The sequence below is a fragment of the Pieris rapae genome, chromosome 16, assembly GCF_905147795.1.
Source record: "Pieris rapae chromosome 16, ilPieRapa1.1, whole genome shotgun sequence".
NCBI lineage: Eukaryota > Metazoa > Arthropoda > Insecta > Lepidoptera > Pieridae > Pieris > Pieris rapae.
The window spans coordinates 4,428,907-4,455,323 of record NC_059524.1 but is presented as its reverse complement, the minus strand read 5'-3'; the positions used below and the strand labels follow the sequence as shown (position 1 = coordinate 4,455,323).

At 32.8% G+C, this 26,417-nt stretch overlaps 2 protein-coding genes across 4 annotated transcripts in view; one reads left to right on the top strand and one right to left on the bottom strand.

Annotated features, from left to right (window-relative positions):
* LOC110999642 (E3 ubiquitin-protein ligase MIB1) overlaps positions 1 to 18,785 on the bottom strand; it is a 122,383-nt gene extending 103,598 nt beyond the window's left edge. Inside the window, exons 1-10 of the mRNA XM_045631583.1 lie at positions 18,432 to 18,785; positions 18,160 to 18,355; positions 17,856 to 18,052; positions 17,264 to 17,431; positions 16,942 to 17,049; positions 16,394 to 16,579; positions 15,198 to 15,344; positions 14,580 to 14,724; positions 12,118 to 12,287; positions 11,358 to 11,627 (exon numbers count right to left, since the gene is read on the bottom strand). Coding sequence (XP_045487539.1) covers positions 11,358 to 11,627; positions 12,118 to 12,287; positions 14,580 to 14,724; positions 15,198 to 15,344; positions 16,394 to 16,579; positions 16,942 to 17,049; positions 17,264 to 17,431; positions 17,856 to 18,052; positions 18,160 to 18,355; positions 18,432 to 18,542 — 1,698 coding nt within the window. The 5' untranslated portion in view covers positions 18,543 to 18,785. The remainder of the gene's footprint in view (positions 1 to 11,357; positions 11,628 to 12,117; positions 12,288 to 14,579; positions 14,725 to 15,197; positions 15,345 to 16,393; positions 16,580 to 16,941; positions 17,050 to 17,263; positions 17,432 to 17,855; positions 18,053 to 18,159; positions 18,356 to 18,431) is intronic.
* Positions 18,786 to 18,999: 214 nt separating this feature from the next.
* Positions 19,000 to 25,283, top strand: LOC110999643 (CDK5 and ABL1 enzyme substrate 2). 3 transcript variants are annotated; one of them, XM_022268809.2, is made up of 9 exons: positions 19,000 to 19,469; positions 19,539 to 19,645; positions 19,753 to 19,903; positions 19,987 to 20,247; positions 20,554 to 20,589; positions 21,288 to 21,414; positions 21,869 to 22,059; positions 22,468 to 22,675; positions 23,104 to 25,283. In XM_022268809.2, the coding sequence occupies exons 1-9, from the start codon at positions 19,129 to 19,131 to the stop codon at positions 23,242 to 23,244; spliced, it is 1,563 nt and encodes a 520-aa protein (XP_022124501.2). In that variant the 5' UTR covers positions 19,000 to 19,128; the 3' UTR covers positions 23,245 to 25,283. The 3 variants fall into 3 exon arrangements, with proteins under 3 accessions (XP_022124501.2, XP_022124500.2, XP_045487540.1); XM_022268808.2 differs by having other exon boundaries at positions 19,720 to 19,903; XM_045631584.1 differs by lacking the exon at positions 20,554 to 20,589 and having other exon boundaries at positions 19,720 to 19,903.
* Positions 25,284 to 26,417: the final 1,134 nt, after the last annotated feature.

Sequence of the window (26,417 nt, the reverse complement as noted above, 5' to 3'; positions counted from 1 at the left end):
TTTATGTGTATGTCTGTATTTATCCATTTAACAGATTTTCGTGCTAGAAATTTAGAAAAAATATTTGAAAAGATACATGAAAAGGCGAATGAAACAAAAATTGAAATAATAGTTAATTATGTTAATAAAGATTTGTACATTTGAGATCTTTACTAATTTCCCGCATTAATTTATGGATAATAAACTATTTATATTATTAATTATAAAAGCAAAAAAAATATCGATTTAAATCGCCATTTGTCAAACCTGGACTAAAAATCTAATACTGTGATTTTATCACGCCTTTTCTAGACGATAAACAACGATTTATTCTATCTTTAAGGCGACTGCTTCAAACATATATTATATTAAGTAAAGAAACATCTATGACTTTCTCAAATATTGCAAGCATGTAGCGCCCTAACGAAGCAAACAATAAAGATTCGTGTCCAACACTGAATGAAACAGTACAAGGACAAACGACCGATGAATCTGATTATTTCGTTTCAATGTGTCCTAAATCCCAAATCTAAACAAACTTCGCGAAACTTCCGATAGTTATCTTTGAAAGACTTTTATTTGTTATATTTTCTTTCATATATCATTTATACTCTACTTAAATGGAACTGTATACTATTAATTTGTTTCACTGTATTAAAAAATATAACGATATAGAGTTAATTAATATTTTGAATAAATCTTTCAAGTTAATGTGGTGAAGTTGATCTTAAGTACAGTTAACTACGGCAGTTATATTAATAAATGAAGATAATTTTCCCGTTTTTTCATCAAACGCGTGAAAACAATAAACTACGATCGTACGTGTTAGGTATTTCATTTACAGTGGTAAACGGTACGGAACATAAATTATTTGTACGATGTGAGTGTAACCGTAGAGCTTAGACTATTTCGAATTCCGTACGTACGCTCGCTGCTTGTGGCGATGGTTACCGCCTAGTTCTACGTACTTGATTACGCAAACAAGCGTCGCACTAGCGGGCGCGATCGAGAAGAATACATGTTTTATAAATAGATTTAAGTACGCAACAGAATTAGTAATTTATTTAAATGTGTGGTCATACTTTTTAAGATCACATAAGATCCTGCCAATTTATTGATCATAAAATAAAATTATGTTTTCGGCTATCATAAATTTATCAGGTACTGTGGCACGTTGGTGGTAGGAATCTGAACTTATCGTATGCTTACTCCCAACGTTACTGAACGTGAACGTTATGAATACTGACTGTTTTCCAAAGATCGCCTTCGCTTCCGCTTAGTATATGCGTAAACAAACACTACGCTGTACCCGCCAACGACACACGACACTGAATAGCACACCACCGCCATTCCATTCCTTCACGCTGTATTTTATGCTGTCACATCCAATTTTAATATTCTTTATTGTATTTCGAAACTAAAGGAAAAATATTACAGCGTCGATAAAGGTCATTTTACAAACAAAACTTAATTCAAATAAATCAGCAGCGACTTTAAAACTAAATTAACTGTAACTTGATGTGCTGTTAATATACCACGTGAATTTTTTAAATATATATAATAAATTATGCTTCATCATAGCTTCTTCATTCGGCGCCATCTTGCGTAATTTTGCTATCTTTACATATTGCTTGCCTATACTATGATAGGCTTACCCCGATACCTTTGTTATTTTCCCTACGAAAAACGATTTTAACGAAAAACTGCACAGTATAATTGCATTAACTATCGATGTCACAACATCTAAAACAGTCTTACGCATTTCGTATAATCAATTTCTTATTTCTTGGTGCATATAGAATTCCGAAGCAAAACTTTTGGTACGAACAGAAACTTTTGATATACATTAATGTTACCTACAGTTGTGAAGGCTTGCTCCGAAAGAGAGAGGAAGCAGGCGTGCACTGCGCGTTATTTACGACTGGCGATTCCGGCACCATTGCTTTTAAGAAACTTTGTTCAGTACACCGACAATGCTTTCCGAAAGCAAATCCTTTAATGTTTATAATACTTTGTGGCGGTAACGTTTTTGCATGTTTCAGAGGCGTATATTTAGAAAAAGCTACATTTTCATAGATACATTTTTATCGGGGGAGCAAACTTGCAGGCGTTTCGGGGACATAAAACCTTACTTAGCGAGCCACAAATCCTCGTAACGTTAAGCCGAGATAAAATACTAAGCTCGCACCACAGCGCGATGGAGCTCAAATTTTTCACCTGCGAGCCGACCGGGAAATGGGCCACACGCGATATTACTTACACAAGAAATATGACGCTCCATAATGAAACTCCGGCTACCGTTAATCACGTATTATTATTCAAATTTATATCATCACGTCTAAAATTACCACGTTTCGTGGTCGTTTACCTGTATTAGGACACAACGTTTTAACACGCTTTTTGGTACTTACGTAAAATAACAAACTTAATTACGGCCATGTTGTGTTATGCTTAATTGGTACTAGACTGTTATGAATTCTTATTGTTGATTTCGAATTAAAATGAAGGTGTAATAATTGTGACTTTAATTTATACATTCATTTACAGTAAATAAATAAAAACATCTAATTTATATAAAAAGAATCTATATAATAAGCACTAATTGATCAATATCCCTTCTCCCTTTCAATAGCGTCACTTTGTCCGAGGTAGCTGCCAGGTCTTCGGTCTTCTGTAGTGTCGACTAATCTTTTTGCCATCTGCTTAAAAAGCCTTATAGCCTTATAAGGACCCTACGGAACAAGGCCTCGACACCGAAGGGGACAAAATGATATTTGCGAGTCTATCACTGTATGTTTTTGCAAGCCTTAGCTTTTTAGCCACTTTACACGCCGCACCAGCTGTGTTGTTCGTTCCAAGTAGATGAGAAGGGGTCAGCGTGTCCGAACAGGTTGCATCCCATACCAGCAACCGACCCATCTTCCATGGCATCAAACTCATACTGTCCGGTTTCTGCCATCGTCTCTTGCAATCGGCTCAAGAGGACTTGGCACGTAGACGGTGGCCAGGAACCGGCGTATGATATCGTTAAGTGCAGTATGTACTTTTCTTTATTCTCTTCACTTATTACATTATTTATTAATAATAAAAACATGCTTGCATATTAAAAAATAAAGTCCCCGGTTACCGAACATAATTTTGTACGGTTGTCAACAAAATACTACTGACCAATGTTTAGATTACTTATCGATGCCAAAACACTAAGTTTCAACTGTGTCATTACAATTTTAACCACCCAAGTATCAAGACAATTAAATCAAGAGCAATACGAACAGGATTTTATTAGACCGCATGTTGAATTCAAAGACGGGAGGATTAATAAAGCCATTAATTCTGCTAAATGCGCAAACATTATAAATCAGGATGTAGCGTATGTCTCAAGACAGCGTTGTAACCGCAACAAATTTAGGCAAATGTACGCACAATTTACTGAACTTTTGCGCACGCAGAAATTAATTACTCAGAATCTTCAATCGTGTTTTTAAGACCATATAGAATCTTTGATGTTTTTTCTCTTGTTTTTGGAAGGTTACTTAATTGTATTCTTTGTAAATACTGCAATACGTCAATGATGATGATAACCGCCCTACTTTTGCACCCCAGTTACTATGTGAAGGTTTGCGCCTCTTGACCAATCTCATAAAGAAAATCTAGTGTACTAGTTCGAGGAATTGAACAATGGATGCACATAAAGTTAATACAACGTATGTAGTGTAAATATTTGTCAAAGACCATGAATATCGACGCAGATAGTCTGTATCAAATTAAATTATCCGACATAAAGCTACATAGATACATGATAATATTAAAATTGTTGAAGCGTACGTAAACGTTTTTAGGCCCTACTTATAGATAAATTATCCGGGCGCGTCCCAATAGCCTTAGAGAAAAGGTCGATATTTCTTAAAAGGGTAAGGGATAAAAAACAAGAAAAATCCGGTTTCATAAAAACGTTGCGTCCCGTAATGGCAGCGTATTTAAAGTATAGAGCGTTTCCATCTTCAATATATTATTTAACTTAGTATGAAAAAACAATATATTATATATATAATTTTTTTTTTATATTTTAATAAAGTTAGAAGATTCTGGACCGATTCAAACACTCTTTTACAATTATTAGATTGCAAACTCCAACATAGGCAATATTTACAGAATTATTTAATTAATGTCCAAACGGGATCGAGTAATAATAAATTTGCAAGACTAAATTAATGTGTTGTTTAGTGAAATACAACATACCTACACAATTTGAGAGTCAATCATTTAAGAATAATATACCTAAAAAGCAAATTAATATTTAAAGATAGAGAATCGCTAGCTTATCTGGGATATACCTATAGGATATAGCAATGTAATTTGATGAAATATTTTGTGATAAAATATATTCGCAAAAACCTTGTGAGAGTTTACATAGTTTTCAGTGGGATTCATAGATTGCTTATGAATATATATAACTGAAGTATATATAACTGAAGTATATATAACTGTTAAGTTTGAGAGGTACAGTTAAAAATTTTAACATATATCAATACGCATACAACACTTATTTATTCTAAAAAATATTCTTGCCTTCATGTACTATAAAATCCACATGTGGTAACAACTCTCAACGTAAGATTATAATTTTAGAGATTAAGAACTAAGTTGTATAGTATTAGTGAAAATTAGATTTCAATAAGACGCTTGATACGAGACGGGGAACAAATCTGAAGCAGAGCCCAGTAATGCTGAGACGATCACGATCCTCCTTTTAATGCAACGTCAGCATCGCGGCATCCTTCTATACAGTTAAGAGAACCTCATACACAATAATCTTTAAATCCATCTAATTTATGAGATCATGTCTATGGAAAATGTAATATTAATCTATGTTAGTCTCCAACGCTTAAGATGCTATACTTCTACTTTACAGAGACGGAATATAGTTAAGGTTTGATGACTATTTCTAAAAAAAAATATATTTAATATTGTTAATACCTGCTGAAACTTATTTAAGGTTTATTTTATTATCTGAATATTTTAAATAAATATTCACGTGACATATAAATGTCTTCATATACAAATATGATATAGATTGCAAATAATTCGATTATCTAAATCAAAGTTTTAACTATTGTAATGCCATTGTAGCAAGATAAAAGACATTCAAGAATATAAATACACGGTTAAGAAATTTGATAAGCCTTTCATTATTACGTCACGCACCTAGATGTGTGTGTATACGTGATATTAATATGAATAGGAGACTCGAGAGGAATATGAAAGTAGCAAATAAATTGCAATATAAGGCTCTTAATTTAATCTTCATAATATGGAGCCTATCGTTCAGCCTTGAAGACGTCATCTCTCAAAGAGCGAAGGTGTCTGCGTTTTATGACCAATCCGCTATACTCTTAAACGGATATGGCAAATAAAAACAAGTAAACGACCCAAAAACGTTCAGAATACAGAGGCGCTCCACAAAAGGTCGCATCCAAAATAAATTATTCCCCAATTCGGTCGTTACGATTCAAATTGAATATATCGTATAGAGATTTCTCTAGCCACAAGGAGAATAAAAATAGGCATATAAACGCAAATGAAATGGCTCCATGAATCGTATGAACGACTCACAAGTAATAATTTATCGACGGCGTATAATTCACCAGAAATCAATTTTCGCTGACAATGAAATTGTTTCCCGATATTCCTTATAAAGCATCGCGATAAGTCTATCATGTTCATGCAAGCGAGACTTGAATTATTTATTCATTACATACCCGTACGCCGCGCACGTTCTCAAAAGATAACTCGTATAATTCGTGCGAGGACGCTACGCAGCCCAACGAAACAATAGCAGATTATCAAACAAAACGACGTAAACAGCCCTCCAGTAGGAGAAACGGGTTAAGGGCTCGGAGGAAGGCCGAATCGCGTCTTGAATACTAGATGATACATCTTAGGTTGTGTTATGAAACTATCAAAACTAACAATATAAACAAATAGCTAATGCGGTTACGAGGAGATGACACTGATCACACTTATCGTTAGTACCTCAAACCGAATATGCAAGCATTTGCTTTTTTTTTTAAACAGGGGGCAAACGGAGGCTCACCTGATGTTAAGTGATATGGACCTATGGACACTCTCAATGCCAGAGGGCTCGCGTTGCCGGCTTTTTAAGAATTGGTACGCGCTTTCCTTAAAGGACCCTAAGTCGAATTGGTTCGGAAATACTTCAGTGGGCAGCTGGTTCCACAAAGTGGTGGTGTGCGGTAAGCGGCGGACGTCGAGGTGATACGGGTTGAATTTCGTATTCTCCCTCGACGTCCGATGATGAACCTCAGCTGCGAACGCTGTATTTATCTGTACAACTCCTCTGAACACTCTCCATGCTACGCAACGCCAAAGGATCAAGCCGCTTGGAGAGAGATTGGTCGTCGACGATTCAAAATTATTACACGAAACCGCGTAGAAGCGGCGTAGTCAGTCGGCGCTACGCCTTTCGTCAGGTATTAAAAATATCTTACCATCTCATGAATCTATATACCTATACAGATAGGTATATAGATTCATGGAGGACAGATAGGTTTGTTACCATTAAACAAAAAAAAACCAAGAGTCCTAAAAACATTAAAGATTTTCCACTATTATTTATAGAATTCAAAAAAGCGCTTAGATCAAGCGAAATCCTGCTAATAGCAGGCGGCGGATAAACATTGTGACACAGTTCGTAATGAAAAAAATAAAGGCGCGACGACGCCCGAATATATGAGAACGGCGATAAACAGGATTCCTGCCTAACGGAGGGGTCGATACCGAAATACATTATTCCCCGATCCGAGAGTTCCGATTCAAATTGAAAGAGCACCTCGAACATGAGATTTCTCAGGCAGCGAGTGGGCGTAGAATATAAATCGCCACATAACCAGCCATGGGAGCGAATATACTTTTTGTGGTGGACCTGCGTACGTTATTGCTAAAGACGAAAACTGATTGAATTGCGGAACACCTATTCTTTCACGGCAAGCTATTATTCTTATTATATAGGAGGACCTGGATGACCGGTATTTTTTTATTTTTATAAATCGTGTTTTTTGTAAATTATATTTAAGTACGAATTACTAAATAAATTGATGAAATAAAAAATAATATTTTTCGATCTTACCGGCAGAACAATAAAAAAATTGAACTGGTTTTTTTTAATTTATTAATTTAAAGAAAAAAATCATGAGTAGAACATAAATAAAATGAAAATTTCTAGAAATGATTCCTAGCTAGATCGATTTATCGCCCCCGAAACCCCCCGTTTACTAAATTTCATTAAAATCGTTGGAGCCGATTCCGAGATTCCAATTACGTATATATATACAAGAATTGCTTGTTTAAAGATATAAAATTTAAACTATGAGAATATGATTATACTTATAAGAAATTTACCCTACTAGCTACTCAAATTCGCCAATTTATGCATCAGAAATGGGACATACGCCGCCCCTCATCGGGTATTCCGTTCAATTCACAACACACCCAGTCGATATTTACGTAACAAACGTCTTTCACTGCTGACAGTGTTTTTCGTTCTAACTCAATGTCATTAACTGTCAACGCTTTTACGCTTTTCTTTGCGAATAATAATCGTTTGTTTGCTGCAAATTATTTACTAACCAGTGAGCCTGAGGCCCTATTAGCCGAGCTAATAGTCCAAAGGCTTCCGTCTCTAACTTTATTAAGGACGAGACGCCGTCGCTGAATCAAGGTGACGCGCCTCTACAATACCCTATTCAGATTTAAATAGCTTTACGCCCAATTGCTCTTCAATATGGCGCTAGCTCTGATAGTTATTTCATTAAACAAAGATTTGGGAGATAATTTCCGCGTACGGCTGAGGTATTCAATTTAAGAGGACTTTGTCGGGGACTTTCATTTATCGGAATGTTTTGCGCTAATCTATACTAATATTATAAAGAGGAAAGGTTTGATTTTTTGTTTGTTTGTTTGTATGAATTGAATAGGCTCCGAAACTACTTGGCAGATTTGAAAAATTCTTTCACTGTTGGAAAGCTACATCATTCCTGAGTGACATAGGCTATATTTCATTTTCAAAAAAATAGGCATCCTTACTAAAATTACGATAACATTAACATTTGTTTATTATTTGATACAATTCTAACAGATGGCGCTGAGTTAAAGGTAGTAGTTTGGCAAGACGACGTTTGCCAGGTCAGCTAGTTGTTATTATGATGGAAGTATTTATATTATTTATTTTGCCTTAGTGGCTATAAGTAACATCACCATGTATATGATAATGCTATGTGACAAGTCAGGAACTTTGAGAGGCCAGGGACAACGCAAAGTTTGGCAATTAGGGCGACCGCATGTCTGAGAGCTCTACATTTATTACTAACGTATATTCTTCTCTAAACATACTATTCATGTAGACGATACGAGCTTATTTACTTCATAAATTAGATATTAATAAAATATATACGTTATAGCGTATAATAACGTGAAGGCAAACGTATGATAATTGACTTAAAAATGTATAATCGTGAACTCTAGTAAAATTAATTGTATTGTCGTTACCATTATTTATACCATTTTTTTTATAGAACAGTGGGCAACCGGGCAGGAGGCCTCACCTGATATTAAGTAATACCGCCGCCCCTGGACACGCTTAATGCCAGAGGGCTCGCGAGTGCGTTGCCGGCCTTTTAAGAATTGGTATGCTCTTTTCTTGAAGGACCCTATGTCGAATTGTTTCGTAAATACTTCAGTGATTATTTTATCAAGAGCGTTAGTTTATTTAATATTAAAAGTATTTTTAAATGACAACAATGTATATTAAAAGCTTAAACAGAGAACCATAATGTAAAACGCAAACTCAGCACTTAAGCAACTTTGTTTACGAAAGGTGCTCATTGAATCGGCACAACATAAATACGAGTTATACAAAGTTGTTCTCGGATATAGAAATATCTTTTAAGTTTTCCTATTACCCAAATGTGATTGCTAGCAATTGAAAACTACACACATAGCAGATATGACGGTGGCTTGCTTTGAAATGGCTGCATCGTAAGTTTATTACTCGAAGTGGGTTGCTTCTAGCGCTTTCAAAGTTTGTCGTGATAAATTGCTGTGTCATGTGAATACATCCAGACTCCCTGTATTATCTTAAGCCGTTGGCGTAAGTGTACTCGCATTGCTTCCGGATTTAATTAATAAATAACACTTGAAATGATCGTTGGTTTTAATGAACGCTCTTTGTTACTAGGGTTATACGATGTTGTTTATTAGATAGCAACAAATATATTTAGGAAATATATTGTTAGCTTTTAATATTAACTTAATTAAATTCTAAACATTTTTTATGAAACATATTCTTAAGAATCTTGTTACAAGTGCGCATTTGACTCGTTCGGTTTTTTACAAATTGACTCGTACAACTGCCCGGGATGGTCGGGTCAGAGTAGGAAATAGATTATAAAACAGGTTGAAACACATGAGCACGGGCAATTCCTTTGTTCATGTGTGAAGTTATAGAGTTTACGTTAAATCAGCGGAGTGAATTATAGTGAAAAAAATATAAATATGTAAAAGACACATGAATATTTCCAACGATGTGAAAAATAATAGTTGCAAGAGAGATTTAAAGGAAGATAGTGAAAGAGGCTAAGAGGGCTAAGCTGATAGAGATAGAAGGTAAATTCTATAGCCTTACTGCGGAGAACCTATAGGATATATGTACCTAAAAAGGAATGTGATGTGATGTGTGATGTGATGTGATGTTTGCTGTGATGGTTTCAAGATGTCTCGCGGAAGAGCATGGGATATAGCATAGCTATATACATTGAGCACCTTTGAAACCATTCCTGTTTTATAGAAGTACTAAAACTATCATAATGTTTCGGTACTTATATATACTCAAACTACTATAGTCTGTGCGAACAGTCGTGGTATATATGGTTAGTATAGTACTAAATTAGCTTGTAATGTTGACAAGACTGTTACTGCACTTAGTTCGACACTAATACTTTTTGACACTTTATTAGTAAATATTATTTTGTGAATTAATAAAATAACGCAATAGTAGTCGCAATATATAGTACACGCAGTATAACAAGTAAGACATTCTAGACATAAATGTAAACATAGTGGTTTTTTTCCGCATATACTCTATATGTAACACCAACTTGACTAGTGTACTGACAATATATATTCCATAGTAAAATAAAATATCTGTATATAGATGAGGCCGTACCTTTTTTAACCTTAACTTTTAACACTCTTCAAATATAATAATCCCGAGAGAGAAGAAATAATTTCTTTTAAAATAAGCTTTCCTAGTACACGCCAAGATTAAGATTTCTGAATAACCGTTAAAAACACTGTACTAAAAATATTTTCTTGGAACAGGTTCTGGGATTTCTCAGCTGAAATAAAGGCTGATATGGTTTAATTATGTTTTCCTAAAAATTTCATCAATTTATTAAGCATTAAAATCGCTCAGGGTGTTCCACAAATAAATGTATTTGTATACATCTAATGCAATAAATTCTTAGCATAAATTGTTCTTCTAAAACGGATCAAGCTGCTGTTCTCCGCTGAGAGCCGCGGACAATGCCCAACATAGGCACTATATCGGCTTAGTTAGGAGAAGCAAGAAAAATCGTATATAGAAGGTTTTATCAGTATTTATATTAATTTTTGCCAATACACCGAACAGCGTACAACAAAAAATATTTCCAATTTAAACAACATGAATATTGATAGACAATATGGCGGATATTAATGATTGCATTATTTGGTTAATTGATTTGAGTATTTGTATACATCTATTTAAATAGACTAGTTGGAATGGATGTATTGGTAAAGAGCCTCTCTTACGATTTTATCTTTTTTTTCACAGTTTCCATGTGATAAGATATTTTTCATTGGTATAGTTAAGTATTTTGAACGGTAGGGATATCTTTTTGTTTGAGATTGTTGAGATACATTTTCATGTCTTAATTATTTTAATTTTCATGTTAATGATTTGAAAAATTTAGTGGCTACAATTTAATATGCTTGTTTGGTATTGACTACTGTCTGTATTTTTTAAGTTTTTTTTTTTTATAGAACAGGGGCAAACGGGCAGGAGGCTCACCTGATGTTAAGTGATACCGCCGCCCATGGACACCCTAAATGCCAGAGGGCTCGCGAGTGCGTTGCCGGCCTTTTAAGAATTGGTACGCTCTTTTCTTGAAGGACCCTAAGTTGAATTGGTATAAAATAATAAAAAATACGTATAAGAAATAACTTAAGATTAAAACCTAGAGTATATATAAACGTTTCACAACTGATTAATAACATAGAGGTTACAACAGAACAATTAAATTAAGCTATACATACTAACATACCTGCAAGCTCGGATGTACACCTAGCAGTAATAAAGTCCTGACCACTCCAAGATGACCCCTATTCACTGCCATATGTAAAGGGGTCTGTCCACTTCTGTTCCGCGCGTTAAGATCAGCCCCAGCGGCGGCTAAGGCTTTTAAGGCGGCCGGTTCATCCCCAAAAGCGGCATGATGAGCTGCCCTATCACCATCACGATCTTCAGCATCCGCATCAGCTCCAGCTTCAATCAGTTTCTTTATAACTTCCACGTGACCGTTCTGAGCTGCTGCCTGCATACAAAATGGTTTGAATTTAATAAAAATCCTCTCCTGTATATGCGAGTGTTTTCTACACTAATATTATACAGAGGAATCGTCGTTCCTTATCTGTTGTTTCTAATAGGCATTTCTAAAGTAGTGGCTGTGCTGTTCTGTGCCTGACACACGCTGAAGACATTTATAGTTTATGGCATGATTAGGTATTAGTTTGTTAAATGTCATTACTTTATTGAATATCTCCTTTCGTTTGTATGCATTATGTATACTTTCTTCGATTGCAAAATAAGTAAATTATTCTTAATTATTTTAAATTAATAAATATCTGTTTAAACTGAATTATATTAGAAAAGTCCATTCTTGGCATAATTTTGCAAGACTAAAATAACTTTGTAAACGTAATACAAAATTCTTTAATACTACGAAAAATTAGGGCTATCGATTTAAAGATAGTAAAAACATGACGTATAGCGTCAAAATCACAATAAATATATAAAAAGTATACCTGCAAGGCAGTATGTCCCGCTGAAACGCCATTAACATCGGCATCATCAGATCCACCAAGAATATCAGCACACCGAGCAGCATCTCCATTTGCGGCCGCCTTCACCAGTTCTTCATTTGCACTGCCATGACACTCAAAAAGACGTTTAAGCATCATCGAAAGACGCACGCCTGGAATGGAGATTTTGTTTAGTTAATATAGATAAGTATTTTTTAAGACCTTTCAATGTACGCAGGGTATAAATTATATCTTAATATATATATTTCTTGTGTGCGTGTGTATGTGACTGAACTCCTCCTAAACGACTGGACCGATTTAGACGAAATTTTTTGTGTGTGTTCAAGGGGATCTGGGAATGGCTTAGATTCACAATTTTGTCCGCTGGACAATGTTTTTTTAATTAATTTTCAATTTATTAGTTGTTGTTGATTTTGGAATGTTTTACATTGGATCCGACAGACGGCGCTACCATCGCAGTGTCAAATTTTAAATAATATTCGAATTTTAATTTTAGTCTGTCCCGAAATTTAAAAAAAGTTTTGTTATCATTGTGTTATATCGTGTGTGACCATGTGCTGGATCGTTAGATATTGTCATAACATTTGAATAATAATTTTCATCAAAATGGCTTATTAAAAATTGAAATTTTGAAATTAAAGACGTGTAGACAGGACAACGTCTGTCGGATCCGCTAGTATTAATTATAATATAAATATTTGTATATGGAACAGAATATAGGGCATTTATAATATTTTTAACCTATACGATTTTACAATATATTACGATATAAATAATAATAATAGATGGGTGAGCAGAACAGGGCTAAAAGAGCACTGAATGAAATAAATGAATGAAGCTATTAACCAGGCAGCCATGGACGGTGAAGTCGGGTTGGGTAAAGGATCTGTCGTACTTGCCTGGACCAAATCCAGGACGTACTAATGGACTAGCTACTTAGAAAAAGGCCTGAAGATATATATGTTACAGTCACAGTGATTAAATAGATATTATACATAATGACTGGTCATTCGCGTGAGGGTGATTTTGTGATCTCGTGAACCAAGAAATTGGCAGACTTTTTGGAAATTATATGTTTTACTTCTGATGGAGCAGTTATTTTGACATTTTGGTTCTAAAATTTATAGTGATTTTTTATATATAATAACAAAATTGACTAGACAATATGATGAATTAATCACTTCATCCGGATATTATTCATAATAGCGGGTCAAAGTTAGCCAAAGTAATAAATATGGTCTAACTGATTTGTTACCCCTCCCTTTTTAATTTTGTTTTAATGACTAGTGAGCTTTTCTAATTTGTAAAGTTAAATAACTTTAAAACAATTTTATTTAATGTAGAATTATTATCTATGGCAATGTTATTTTAATTTCTTATATTAAAAGTCAAACCTCTTGTGTAACTCAAAATGTCACATGAGCCTTACTTGTAACAATAAATAATACTTATGACTCAGTTAATGAATGTCAGTTCATTTTAAATATTTTATTATTGTAGGCTTCAACGATAGATACCAAATACTTGTATTAATCTGTTCTTTTTTGTTGTTTTTAACGGCTAGTAAGCTTTAAGTTTAATTACATTATAACAATGTTAATTAATGTAGAATTATTATCTATGGCAATGTAATTTTAATTCTTAATATAAACCTTAACAGTACCTACTTGTTTTATTACATTATCCAAGTCTTTGAAGATATTATATAAAATTGCTAGTTAATGTGATTAATTCCGTGTCAATTATCACTTTATCTAAATTGAGTAGACATTATAAATAATGGCTAGATAATATACATAGTATCCAGATTAATTACTTTGGCTGTAACATATATAAATACTAGATAAATAGAAATCTATTTACACTATTCAACGTCATTTTTAAAAGTTTGTCCTCTATAAATAATGTTTAAAATAATTATTTACACCTAGTTAGCTATGAATATTTGACATTAAGGAAGATTAATCTGTTACTAAAGTTTCAAAAGCTGTCAAAATTGTCTATATATAAAAAAATGGAATTCCTTTACAATGTTTCGATGGAGCCTTTTAACTTTAGTCTTATAGAAAAAATAAATGATAAATAGCTTCTTTATTTGGTATATATAGATTCAGATTCGAGACTTGGAACTAAGAATTCTAAATGTCACAACTTGCAATAGAAAAAAATTGTTTAACCACACTAACAGCCGTCACTAAAATGTAAATTTATCTTTTGGCCAAGCCAACATTTCTCGAAAGAACTGGACTGGATACCGATACAGATCGTTACAATTTAGTAAAACCCTTAGGTCTTTTTGGAAAACTTTACTTCATAGGACTGCTACTGATTTTTATAAAGTATGTATTAAAGGCCCACCAAGAAGCTCTATAAAACAAATCGCCTTACAAATGGCCTCGATAATTGGATATAGCTATAAAACAAACCAAATATAAATATCTTACCAGGAGATACGTCAGACAAACCGCCATTAGCTGATGCAATTTTGGTAACAGCGCTGGGATTGTATGTCCACGTCATGTTACACACTTCAACTTTAAGGTCATTGTCGTGATAGATCTGCTGAACTCGTCCCACTTTACCCAGGGTCTATAAATTATTATATAAGTCAAGCCGAGTATATATAGTAATTTGTAATTAATGTAAAATTTTACCCATAAAAGTAAGAAAGGATATAATAGAACCAATCAAATTATAAATCACTTTTTTTATTTAAAATCGCTGTAAAATTAAAAAAAAATGTTTTATATGTTATATGGTATTACAATAATGTAAAGCTACGATACTTTTAACAAGAATTATAATAAGTACTTACTAGTGCTTATTAATATTGGTAATTATATGTTTGATTTCTTTTTTTGTCTATGATTTATTACATCAATAAATATTTTATGTGTAACATTATGAATATGGTAATTAAAATGTAAATTACATATTTCAACATTAATACTTTAGAAAAACTATTTATTTCCGAATTCGCAATGACCCGCTTTAATTAAAAAAATGTATGCCCACGTTATTTAATTGGTTTTAAGCAACTTTTTTCTTATGGATATACTCACAAAGTCCATAGTCTCAGCCCATTCACCATGACCTCTCTGCAAAGCCTTAACTCTCTCCTTATCAGAGCATATCTGCACAATATCACCCACCGCAAATGTATTCCCACTAGAGGGACTAACGGTACCACTTCCACTTCCACTGCTAACCTACGTAAACAAAATATCATTTATTCATATAGCTAACTAAGTAAACACTTATGAATGTCAAAAACTGATTCAATCTTTAATAAATTTAATAAATATTATCTATAGAACAGACTGGAACCATAGACAATCCGCTACACTATTTAATAACAAAGTTATATGTATTACACATCTTTTGAGAAGCTGTATCTATTTTATTTAAAAGGTGCAATAAAAATACACAAAGACCCATTACACTTAGAATATGGGTCTACAGAATCTGACACTTTTTAGGGGTAAAAGTAAGACCTTTAGTTAAGAACTGTTGTGTTGGCTATCGGCCGAACCCAATAACATATCTCAATCCATTTTTTACCATCTGAGACAGACATCTTGATCCAAATATAGATACATGTGTGCCAATCGACAGATTGTCATGGCCATCTTTCGATACAAGCTATCCATGGCAAATCGGATTGATGTATGTGGATAGACCTTTGTATGAAAATGACAGTTCAACTGTGCCAATATCCTATCTTAAGATTTTAACTTACACCAGTTTTAAAAATAATTTAAAAGCTATTTGATATGTTTTAAACATAGATATGTATATTTTAATATTATTTGTACGGTTTTATTTACTTTATTTGGTTTATATTGATAATCAAATATGAGTGTGAAGAGCAAAGAGCATGCAATCTATCCGTCGCCAAAAATGGATTGTCTTCGTAGGGTTTCATTATGGGGATGCAGATAGGAGATCGATAGATCGACTATCACGGTCTGATCCCAGATTGTTTTCAATCCGAGTCTGTGAACGTTAGTAGTTGAGTACAACAACAAACAAACAAACTCTAAGGAGTTTCCTTAGAGTTTGTTTAAACCCTATCTCCGCACAAATAATGAATTATCTGAATGTGCATTTAACACTTGCCAGTTTGGCATAGGTTTACATGTCTAAGAACCTTGTATTTTATTTTTCTTTATTATTCACTAAAAAAGACTTTTTGTTTAAATATTTATTTTCAATTTCTATTTTTTGGAACGACAGAACTATTGGATTTAAACCATACCTTGGTCAAGACGGCAATATTGAATGTCCATCGGTTCCCGCTTGGGTAAGCAACAACTATGTCGCGGTCTTCATCAATGCATACAACAGTTCCTGTAGTATTTAGACTCTCTAACATGGCATCTATCCAGCCACCATGACCAACTTGGAGGGATCTTACAATCTCCAAATCCAAATTTATTGTGACCTTAAAATGTGGTATTTTTTTTAAATTATTGAACTATCAGACATAAAATAGATAAGGTACAGACTTTTAATACAGAAGTGTTACACATACATGAATTATTAAAAATAAAATCTGAAGTACTCTCAACCTATGTAATACATAAAGGTGATGTTTTAATACCAAAACGTAAACACATACATGAACCTTCAAATATTATACATCTGTCTTGGTCTGTTTAAACTCTATTATAATTGCTAATACATTAATTCCTTGGGAGCAAAACAAAAAAGTAACTAAACTCACAGATTATTTATTAAAGATGATAACCTAAGAGACAAATTCTACTAGATAATTATGCTGCAAATTACAATAACAAATCTTACCTGATCACCCATTTGAAGTGCATGAGGACCAGTGGTCCCGGGTCTAACCTCTCCCAATAGTGGGAGATGCTCCTTATACACATGTTGACCTTTTGCATCATTCACAACCTGAAATTTAACAAAATCTTTCGTAATTTTATTTAATAGACTTACAGTAAGTATTCCTTTATATAACATTTTTAATTCGAAATATGTTTAATGATCATAATGCTTAGATAAAGCAAAACAAATTTTACAACAGCCAATGTACAGCACAAAATTAATTACTTTTTACATATACATATAAACAATACTCATATAAATATAATATTCACACACTCACTTTCAAATCAGCCACACCCTGAAATCCAACTCTATAAAGATTCTTAGTTCCATTATCCCAAACTACATAGGCTGCTGAACGGGGACTTGCTGCAGACCAATCCTGAATTTCATTGACTTTACCCCTCCGCCCATTGCCACCATCTTGGTCTTCCCACTGCCAGTCAACCTATGAATATATTTTTGTTTTAATAAGAAGCAAGTGGTTACTAAAAAAATAGTATTTAAATAAGCACAATTGACTAAGTTCTCTTATTATCCAAACAGACCTTCAATTAACAACACAATAGTTTAAGGGAGTCCTATATATTATTAATCAGAAATAGAAAATATCTGTATAATGTTCAAGCTTTTTATAAAGTTAACTTTATAAAAAAAAATTAAAAGTTCTATTTCAGACACTATAAATTTTGTGATAAAGAGGAACATATGGATGCTATCAACCAACTACCAAATTTTCTGGGTGATTTTGGCCATTAGAAAATATAAATATTCTCAAATTCAGTTGAATATACATAATAAGAGAAAATATTCAGTATTCAGCTATGGACTATTGTGTAAATTACATATACCTAAATTGATATAATACAAACCCCTCTCACAACCCTAGCTCCAGGGACAATACCACGGACAACTTGTTTTTTGCTCTTCCTTCTAGGTTCAACTAGACATCTCTCTGCTCCTGGTGCACTTATCCGATAGAATCGATGTCTAAGGTTGTGTTTATCTCCATGATAACAAATTGAACATAAATCATAATTAACACACTCAGCACACTTCCAGCGAATACCTTTAAAAATAATTAATATTTTCTAAAACGGCATAACCTAAGGTAGCTTATTTATAAAAATGTAAAAACTGCAGAAACCTAAATTTTAAACAATAACAACTATTTACCAAAGATTGGTTGTTGGCGGCAAGTATCACACATAGTTCCATCATGTTTGACACCAGTAGGAGCACTATCAAGGATCCGTAGGTCATATGCACCTGAGCACCGATAATTAGCTACAGTTCCATTATCCCACACCACAACAACTTCTTCTGGAGACTCAAAATTACGTACAGAACCCACATGGCCTTCTCCACCATCCTAAAATTAGATACCGTGTTAATTTAAACATAGAATAAGTATGTGAATAAAAAAGGTCAGTGGTTCTGATTCATACCTGCTTGCCCCATTTCCAATCAGGCCCTCTTATTACACGCGTTCCTACTGCTTCCATCATAAATCTTGTCGCTCTATTAGAAGTTGAAGTCTCAGAAGGGTTCGATTCCATTTGTTATTATATTTCCCTCAAAGATAAATACTTCCTTAATACTACTTTTATTTACTTTTGCTTTTGTAGAGGTTTTGTTAAAAACTGATGTTAGTTTCTAAAATGTGTGATCGTGGGTGTTTAAAATAGTCAATTCCTTTACCAATATTTAAGTTCTATTATTTAAAAAATAATTATTAGAAACGAAAGTCCCAGTAGAAATGGGAAATAAGAATGTTATTTTGGTAATTTGTTTTAAAAAGTAAATAAAGATGACGATTTACATGAAGTCATTTTAACAATTTGCATCTCTTGTGAACAGAGTAACTATCTATAAGAAAGAATTCATATGCCTTGATTACTTTAGTTGTATTATCTGTTGGATGTCTTAAGAAAGATGCTAAATGCCAGATAATAATTGACAATTTAGATCTTTGCATAACTGTCATTTTTAAAAATAAATATAATTTCGCCCCGACTCTCTCCGACCTTGCAATAGAGAAGTGTTAATCGAATTTTAAAATTTAAACTAATAAGTATCTAAGTTGGAAACCTTGATTTTATCTTAATCGTAATACGTAAATTAAATTATTTTTTTTATGTGACAATGACTCACAACAATCGTAACAAATATGAAAAAGCGCGAAGACGTTTAGCTGCGGTTACTTTTCTATCTAATATTTCCCTTGATGGCTCATTCAAGGATACTGAGCTTTGCCAAATTTTAGACATAAAATATAACAGTGATAAGTGTGACGGCTCAAAATCAAAAAATATTCCAAATCATAATGAAAAAGATTCATCGCGCAGCAAAAACCGCAATGCGAAAATGCCGCAGTGTAGTCCAGCACACAAACACAATAACGATAATCATTCTATAACTTCTGATTCTGAATACGCTCATGTAACACCTATTAAAGGAGTTAGTAATAATCTTATAAGAGAAAGGTAGCAAATATTGAATTGTATTTGGTCAAATATTATGTTCACAGTAATCTTACAGAATTTAATGTTTAGGTGTTCTTCTGGAAACACAGACCTCTTTAAAGACCGACACCTATCGCTTAGAGGACGAAAAACATGCACACAAGATGAGAAAAGTAGCTTAGAAAGTTTAACCTTTGGTAATTGCTTAAATTCTTTTCTAAACACCATACATAATTTACAATAATAAGTTTATTATTGTTCATTATTGTAGGTCGTCTTAGAACCAGTAGTACTTGTATTCCAGAAAACCAAACCTATATTAAGGAACTGAAGTTAATTAAGGGGACTAAAGGTGTGACTTTCAAAGATGAAAGACTTGTATTTGCACCAGCTCAAGGGGTGCCATGTGCTTTATTTAGTACTATACCATATTCAAAAACTGCAAGATGTGCAAGGTATATTCTATATCATTTGAAACCATTCTGATAAATGTAACAGATCTTCAGCTATTTATTAAATTATGTAACAATCATTATAGGTCTGACTTGAGAAAAGATGGAGTCAGAAGGAGAAATACATCAGGCCCTCGACCACTCTCTGCAATTACAGATAATGGTGTTGATCCATTTGACTTACTTGGATTGGAGAGAGAAGAACATGGTCAAGATATCTCATACTCAAAGTTGTTAGTACCCTCTCGAGTCTGTACACGAGAGCAGTATAGGCGGATGTGTGAAGCAGATTTAACAGATAAGGCCTCTTGGAAAGTAATAAATAGACATCCACATGTCATTGCCAGGTATAATATCTTTATATTATATAAAACTTTAATTGTCATTGTAGCTTCATTGTGCATGATACTTAATGTAATTATTGTTTAAGCATTTTTATTCATCATGTTCACCATTCGTGTTATCTAAATGTAATCAGACAATGTTTGGCTAAACTAATGAATAGATGATATGGTATTTTGAGTTAATACTCTATGTCTAAATTCACTGGAAAATTAATCAATAAGCCAAATTCCATGTCACCTATTGTATAGACTAGTTAAATGTTTCAACAATCTTCTCTCTAATTTCATCTCATTTTGCATAAATTTCAGGACTAAGTTATTGACGAGACACAAGGATAAAAAATGGTAATGAAATATTTAATAAAGGTTGATAGTTTATTATTTCTAAACAGTTATGATATGCTGTAGAATTTGAATAACCAACATCTGACTAATCTTCATTTAAAACAATGGTTTTGAAATATAATGATTGTATTCATAAATTAATGGGATTAAGTAAAACATATAGGAAATTTGTAAATTAACTAGCATTTGTTTATAAGCCTAAGGCTGCGTTCACATCTACGATTGGCGAGCACATTCGCAGCGCATTCGCCAGATGTGGACGCACCCTAACATTTAGATTAACTACAATTTAAACTATCAATTCTACATTGTTACATATAAATCCCGCTACGATGATAACATAATGTAATCCTTACATTTTTGTCCCAAATTACGGTATAATAATTGCAAGAACTTTTTAAATCAGCCCAAAAAATATTGTTTTTATTTTATTTTAAAACATAATATATATTTTAGAGCTATTATTGCTGAGGGTAAACTAGGTAACATTTTGTTAGATTTCTGTTTGTCTGTATCATACACTCACCAACCAGCTTTTACTATTCCTTATATTGTACATGTTGTTTGTTGAAGTTTACGTAGATTTGTTGAAGCTTCAAAAGTTATGCATGCCGAGTTTTGGTTTGCAAAGCCTCTTAAAAAAGCATGGGTTAAAACCTAGTTTACCACTGCAACGTTAATATGACATAAATTTCCAGGTGCTTCTCGTATGAATCTGCTCAACGCAGTACAATTGCATCATCGCCGCCTCTTTCCTCAGTTGAAACTAAAACTTTTGACTGGGATGAAGAAATAATATTGGCACAAAAATATGTAAGCAAAAAGGTAATGGCGGCTTTTAGCAATTATTTAAAAAAAAACTTATCGACATTTAGGAGTATATAAATACTTATATTGCGTTGTTTTTTAACTAATGGTTTGCAACACGTGTATTAAATTTTGTGAATTTACGCCTAATCACTAGATTAATTAGTTACTATACCAATTAAAGCTAAAACTATTTATTTAGTTTGTTTAAGTGCGTGAAATATTATCTTAATAATAGTACATACAGTATAGTATTTAAATAAAAGAGAATCTATATAAAATTACTTACTCGGCGTTTTGAGTATTTTTTAGCAATGGTCATACATAGACAGACTGCAACTTCAAGTCGACAGATAACTGTTTGTTTTAATGTAAATATATTTAGGCTTTTTATCGCCTATCAAGTTTGTTACAATATTCTGGATATTTACATAATTGTGCACACAGAATAGTATTGTAACGAATGTTACAGATCCATTACTGCCCAAATGTACTGGATGACCCAGAATTGATAGCCGGCAAACACAGGACGCTTCTAACATTTACGTCTTACATGACGTCAATCATTGACTACGTTCGCCCTCAGGATTTGAAAAAGGAACTAAATGACAAATTTCGAGAGAAGTTTCCTCATATTAAATTGACACTTAGCAAACTAAGAAGGTATTAAGTTAAATCGTTTTTACGTTTATAGAGTATATAAAAATGTTAAGGAGCGCTGATAAAGCAACTCAAATTTTTAAAATTAAAAAAAAATTAAAATACATTAAAAAATTTAATAGTTTTGCATCTATTATAGTAAATGACTTGCATAAGTATAATTAAAGAGGAAATTTTGCGATATATTTTTGTCTCACAATATTGTACAAACTATACAAAGTATCTGAAATAATTATTATAATTTGGCAGGAAATATAATATTTTCCTAACACAAAAACTAACTTTAACCAATAAGGTGTTTATTACGTTACCTAGGTTAGTCTTGAGTGGTTAATTAACCTTGATTTGTGAACATAGACTGAGCGATTGGGCTTAAATTTTTATATATTACATACTAATTTAATTTTTCAGTATAAAGAAAGAAATGCGAAAAATCGCTAAACACGATTGCGGAGGGATCGATCTGTTATCTGTGGCACAGGCATATGTTTACTTCGAAAAATTAATTCTTGCCAATCTTATTAACAAAGACAACAGGAAGCTATGCGCGGGCGCCTGCTTATTGCTCTCGGCTAAATTGAATGATGTTAAAGGCGAAATGCTCAAAATGCTTATAGAGGTAAGATTTCTAATAAATTTGAAGATACAGGAAATAATAAAATAATCAACTTTAGAAGAATATTATCATTTTATTTCTTTGATTGTTGTACATATATTAGGGTATTTTTTATGGCAACAGTTTTAACTTTATGTCAGTTTCTAAGGTAACATTTATCATAATATTGTAGTTTTTTAAAAGCTTGGCCCTGTCATCTGTCAAAAGGACGTTTTTCTATTGTTTCTGATCAACTCCTCACAATCGGCTATTTTATTGTAATCTGTGCATTCGGTTCGAAAGACAAATTTATATCAATTCATACGCAATAATTTTATTACTGCAAAAACTGTAATATATATATTCTCAATACTCCTTTGCCATAGATGGAACATGGACACGAAAAGTATGCTTTACTATAATTTTAAAGTGGTCGTAACATTTTTTCGTAGCGAATCGAAACAACGTTCAGACTGAATAGGAAGGATCTAATTAAATTTGAGTTCGCTGTATTGGTCGCTTTGGAATTCGGCCTTCATGTACCACCCCATGAGGTCTTTCCGCACTACCAAAGACTCCTGCACGATTCGTGACGACGTCTTTCATTTGAGATTGGCCGACCTTACCGCGATTATCGGCCGCATAGACGACGCGCCTCTATCGTTGAAAACTTTCGTGCGAATTCCTGGATATAAACTAATAGATAAAATTGTATTTCATCTACGCGAAGCCTACATTTTAATAGATAATTAGAGAAATAGAGTTTGTGCGGAATAAGAACTGTCGTAGGATTTGAGGTTACTTCAATGCTAACCTTTTTTTATTATGTTGACAATATACGTCATTGTAGTTCGATAGTAATCATCTTGATTCTTAATATGAAAATATATATTTGTAAATATATGAAATGTGTAGCAAGTATATTATATTAGTTCGCATAAATACGACGGTTCTCTTCCCGCACAGACTAACTCTGAGAGTTTCTCGCTGTATTAATTGAAACCTCGAGTGTCATGTAAATTTGAGATTATATAAAAAATAATTAATTAAAATATATTAATCAATGTAAAGAATTAAAGGGACTATAAAACAGTGTTAGTCTAGAAATAAGATTATTCAATGTATGTGCAAGAAGCTCAGGAAATCGCGTCGGAGGCGGTAAAGCGCTAAATAATAGCACAAAAAGAAGAAAAAAGAAAATAAGATTGATTTTTTTTTTCTTTTTCGATAATGTGTCAGTCTAGTTTAATATAAATGTTACTTAAGAAGATGTTATATGTATATCATATCCGTCTAATAATACGGTCTAAGAACGAATAGTTGAAACTAGTGGCGTGAAAAATCGCTAGCATGAAAAATTCTTTTTCAGGGATTCCTTTCCACTAGCACTAGCTCAGCTCTATGTAGAATTCGGGGATTCCCGCAAACGCCTGACGCTGTCGTGCGGGAATCCTAATCCCATACTCGCGATTATACATCATATAAAATTTATTGCTTTTTACTTTCGATATGGCGACCACCAACTTCCGCCGGCCTTCTGGCCACCCAAGGTAGCAACGCAGACTGTCGCAGACATCTACATCGGTTTATTAGTAGCCATATGTGCAGTCTTCAAGGCTCTATTGTTCACAAAAGAGTGATATTTGTAAATATTTAAACTAGTAGACTGTGACATTAGTATCATTAGAATGTCGATGTGCCAAAAATGTATTTATTTTTAAACAGTTCTATAATAGATTAATCCGCTATGAACTATTGCTTTCTGCGTATTGTTTAAACTAAGGATCGTTGACCCTTATAAAGCTTTTTTAATTAATATGAAGGTGCTATGGTTAAGAAATTGTTGACGGATTTTACTATTACGATAAAAGTAATTATTAGAAATAATTAACAGACTCTCTTAAATACCAAAAATTGTAAAACTTATTTGGAATAGGGATAAAAACGTATTGCTTACTGGATGGTTGAGATGGTTACTTCAATTTAAGGGATATAATTGTATGCCCATGATTGAAATTATACTAACAACATAACTTCGTCCTTTTAATACATACACATACATTGCAAAAACACTGGAACCTGTATTTTTTAACATTAAGTATATGTTCCAAATGCGTGAAATGGAAAATATATTTTGACGGCGGTATCACTTAACATCAGGTGACCCTCCTGCCCGTTTGCCGCCTATTCAATAAAAAAAAATTTAGCGTCTTACATCTGGGCATACTGTTCGATATTTCAGTGGATTTCAACGTTGTATGTTGTTAGGAGAATCTTAGCAATTACGATTATATTTAGCTATAGGTTTAGGCGTATCTGTTGTTGCCATGATGCTAGTGAATAGAAACATCACTTTGTTAAACTTGCCTGTTTTTATTGTTATATTTTTGCTCATCGTATACGAAACGAGGCCAAAGATTATTTAAATGTAGTTATAATGATAATGTTAAATATATTATGACTTTGTATATATTTTTGTTCACAATTAATATTTTTTTAAGATATACCCTACCAATATACTACAAAAGAGATGTTAATATACCTATCAGCTGACATCTTAGCATCACAGTGACACAAGAATGTACAAATATGGAATTAAATTTTTATTAAACAACTTCAATTAGGCTCATGTCCTATATTAAATTTAACTCTGACACCTAAAAATCTACTTTTATGGGTCCAGCAGTTCTGACGTCATAAATATTGTATACACACATTTTCTTTATAATTAAGGGTACAAAACATGTGTGATCTGTATGTATAGATTGAATGGAACAATATATTTTTATATTTAAGCTGAGTACGCACAGTACAAAGTTATTTGCATTGTTTAAATATTATAGTGTAATCCTAGGTGGATTGTAAACTCGCTCGCGATCTCTTTCGCTTAATCACTCATTAAAGGTAAATACGAATATATATTTTTTTTATCCTTTTTCTGATTAGCGAAAAAGACGCTGAGTAAATTATTCATATACACTACGTATGTTTTTCGCATGTATGCTGCAAATAAATAAGACTATTACAGTTTCTATTACTTCAAAGATTTTATTTTATTATGTATTAAATGCATAAAAATATCTCCTAGCTTTTAAAGTTAAATGTGATCTAGTTATCTCAAGTAACAATGTATTGTATTACAATGAATGTAGATAAAAGTATGTTCAATAAATTATTTGACAAAATTTGAAGTTTTTCTTTAATTTATCACATATCGAAACCTTTATATAACAAATTAAAGTTATAGCTTTAGCATAAATTCAATTTCGTTAAGACCTTTTTTTATTGTGTATGTATTGTTTAAAAAACGTAAGTACGTCTATAGACTATTATTAAATTAATTATGTACTTGATTATACGTGTATACACACTGGTTAATTTAATGATATGTGCCCACATAATTTGAACATTCTAAAGAGACTTTGTTATTTCTAATTAATTTGCTATATTTTTGTTTCAAATATGTATTGTAGAATTGTTTGATGATTTGCTTTTTTTTAAAAAGAGTACCGAGAGTTTTTTACGCCGGCTTTTTCTCTCGGCCAACACTCTCTGTCTTCTTGCCGATGAATAGGGATGCCAACAGGTTCGAATTTAATGACGTGGAATAAGTGATACCATGATGATCCTATGTTCCAAAATAAACGTATTTTATTTTTTAGATAGAACGCTTGAAAATTTTATTCAGTTACACTCATTATTATTTTAAAATTATAAATGCCTGCGCTACTAAGACGTTTCTAAACCACTCTCATTGCGTATGATT

What these genes read in the sequence shown, in the direction of transcription:
- LOC110999643 (XM_022268808.2), top strand. Translation starts at nt 19,129, where the DNA reads ATGACTCACAACAATCGTAACAAATATGAAAAAGCGCGAAGACGTTTA. An exon ending in AAAACTGCAAGATGTGCAAG is followed by an intron (nt 19,904 to 19,986) that starts GTATATTCTATA and finishes CAATCATTATAG; the next exon opens with GTCTGACTTGAGAAAAGATG. An exon ending in AGACACAAGGATAAAAAATG is followed by an intron (nt 20,590 to 21,287) that starts GTAATGAAATAT and finishes ATAAATTTCCAG; the next exon opens with GTGCTTCTCGTATGAATCTG.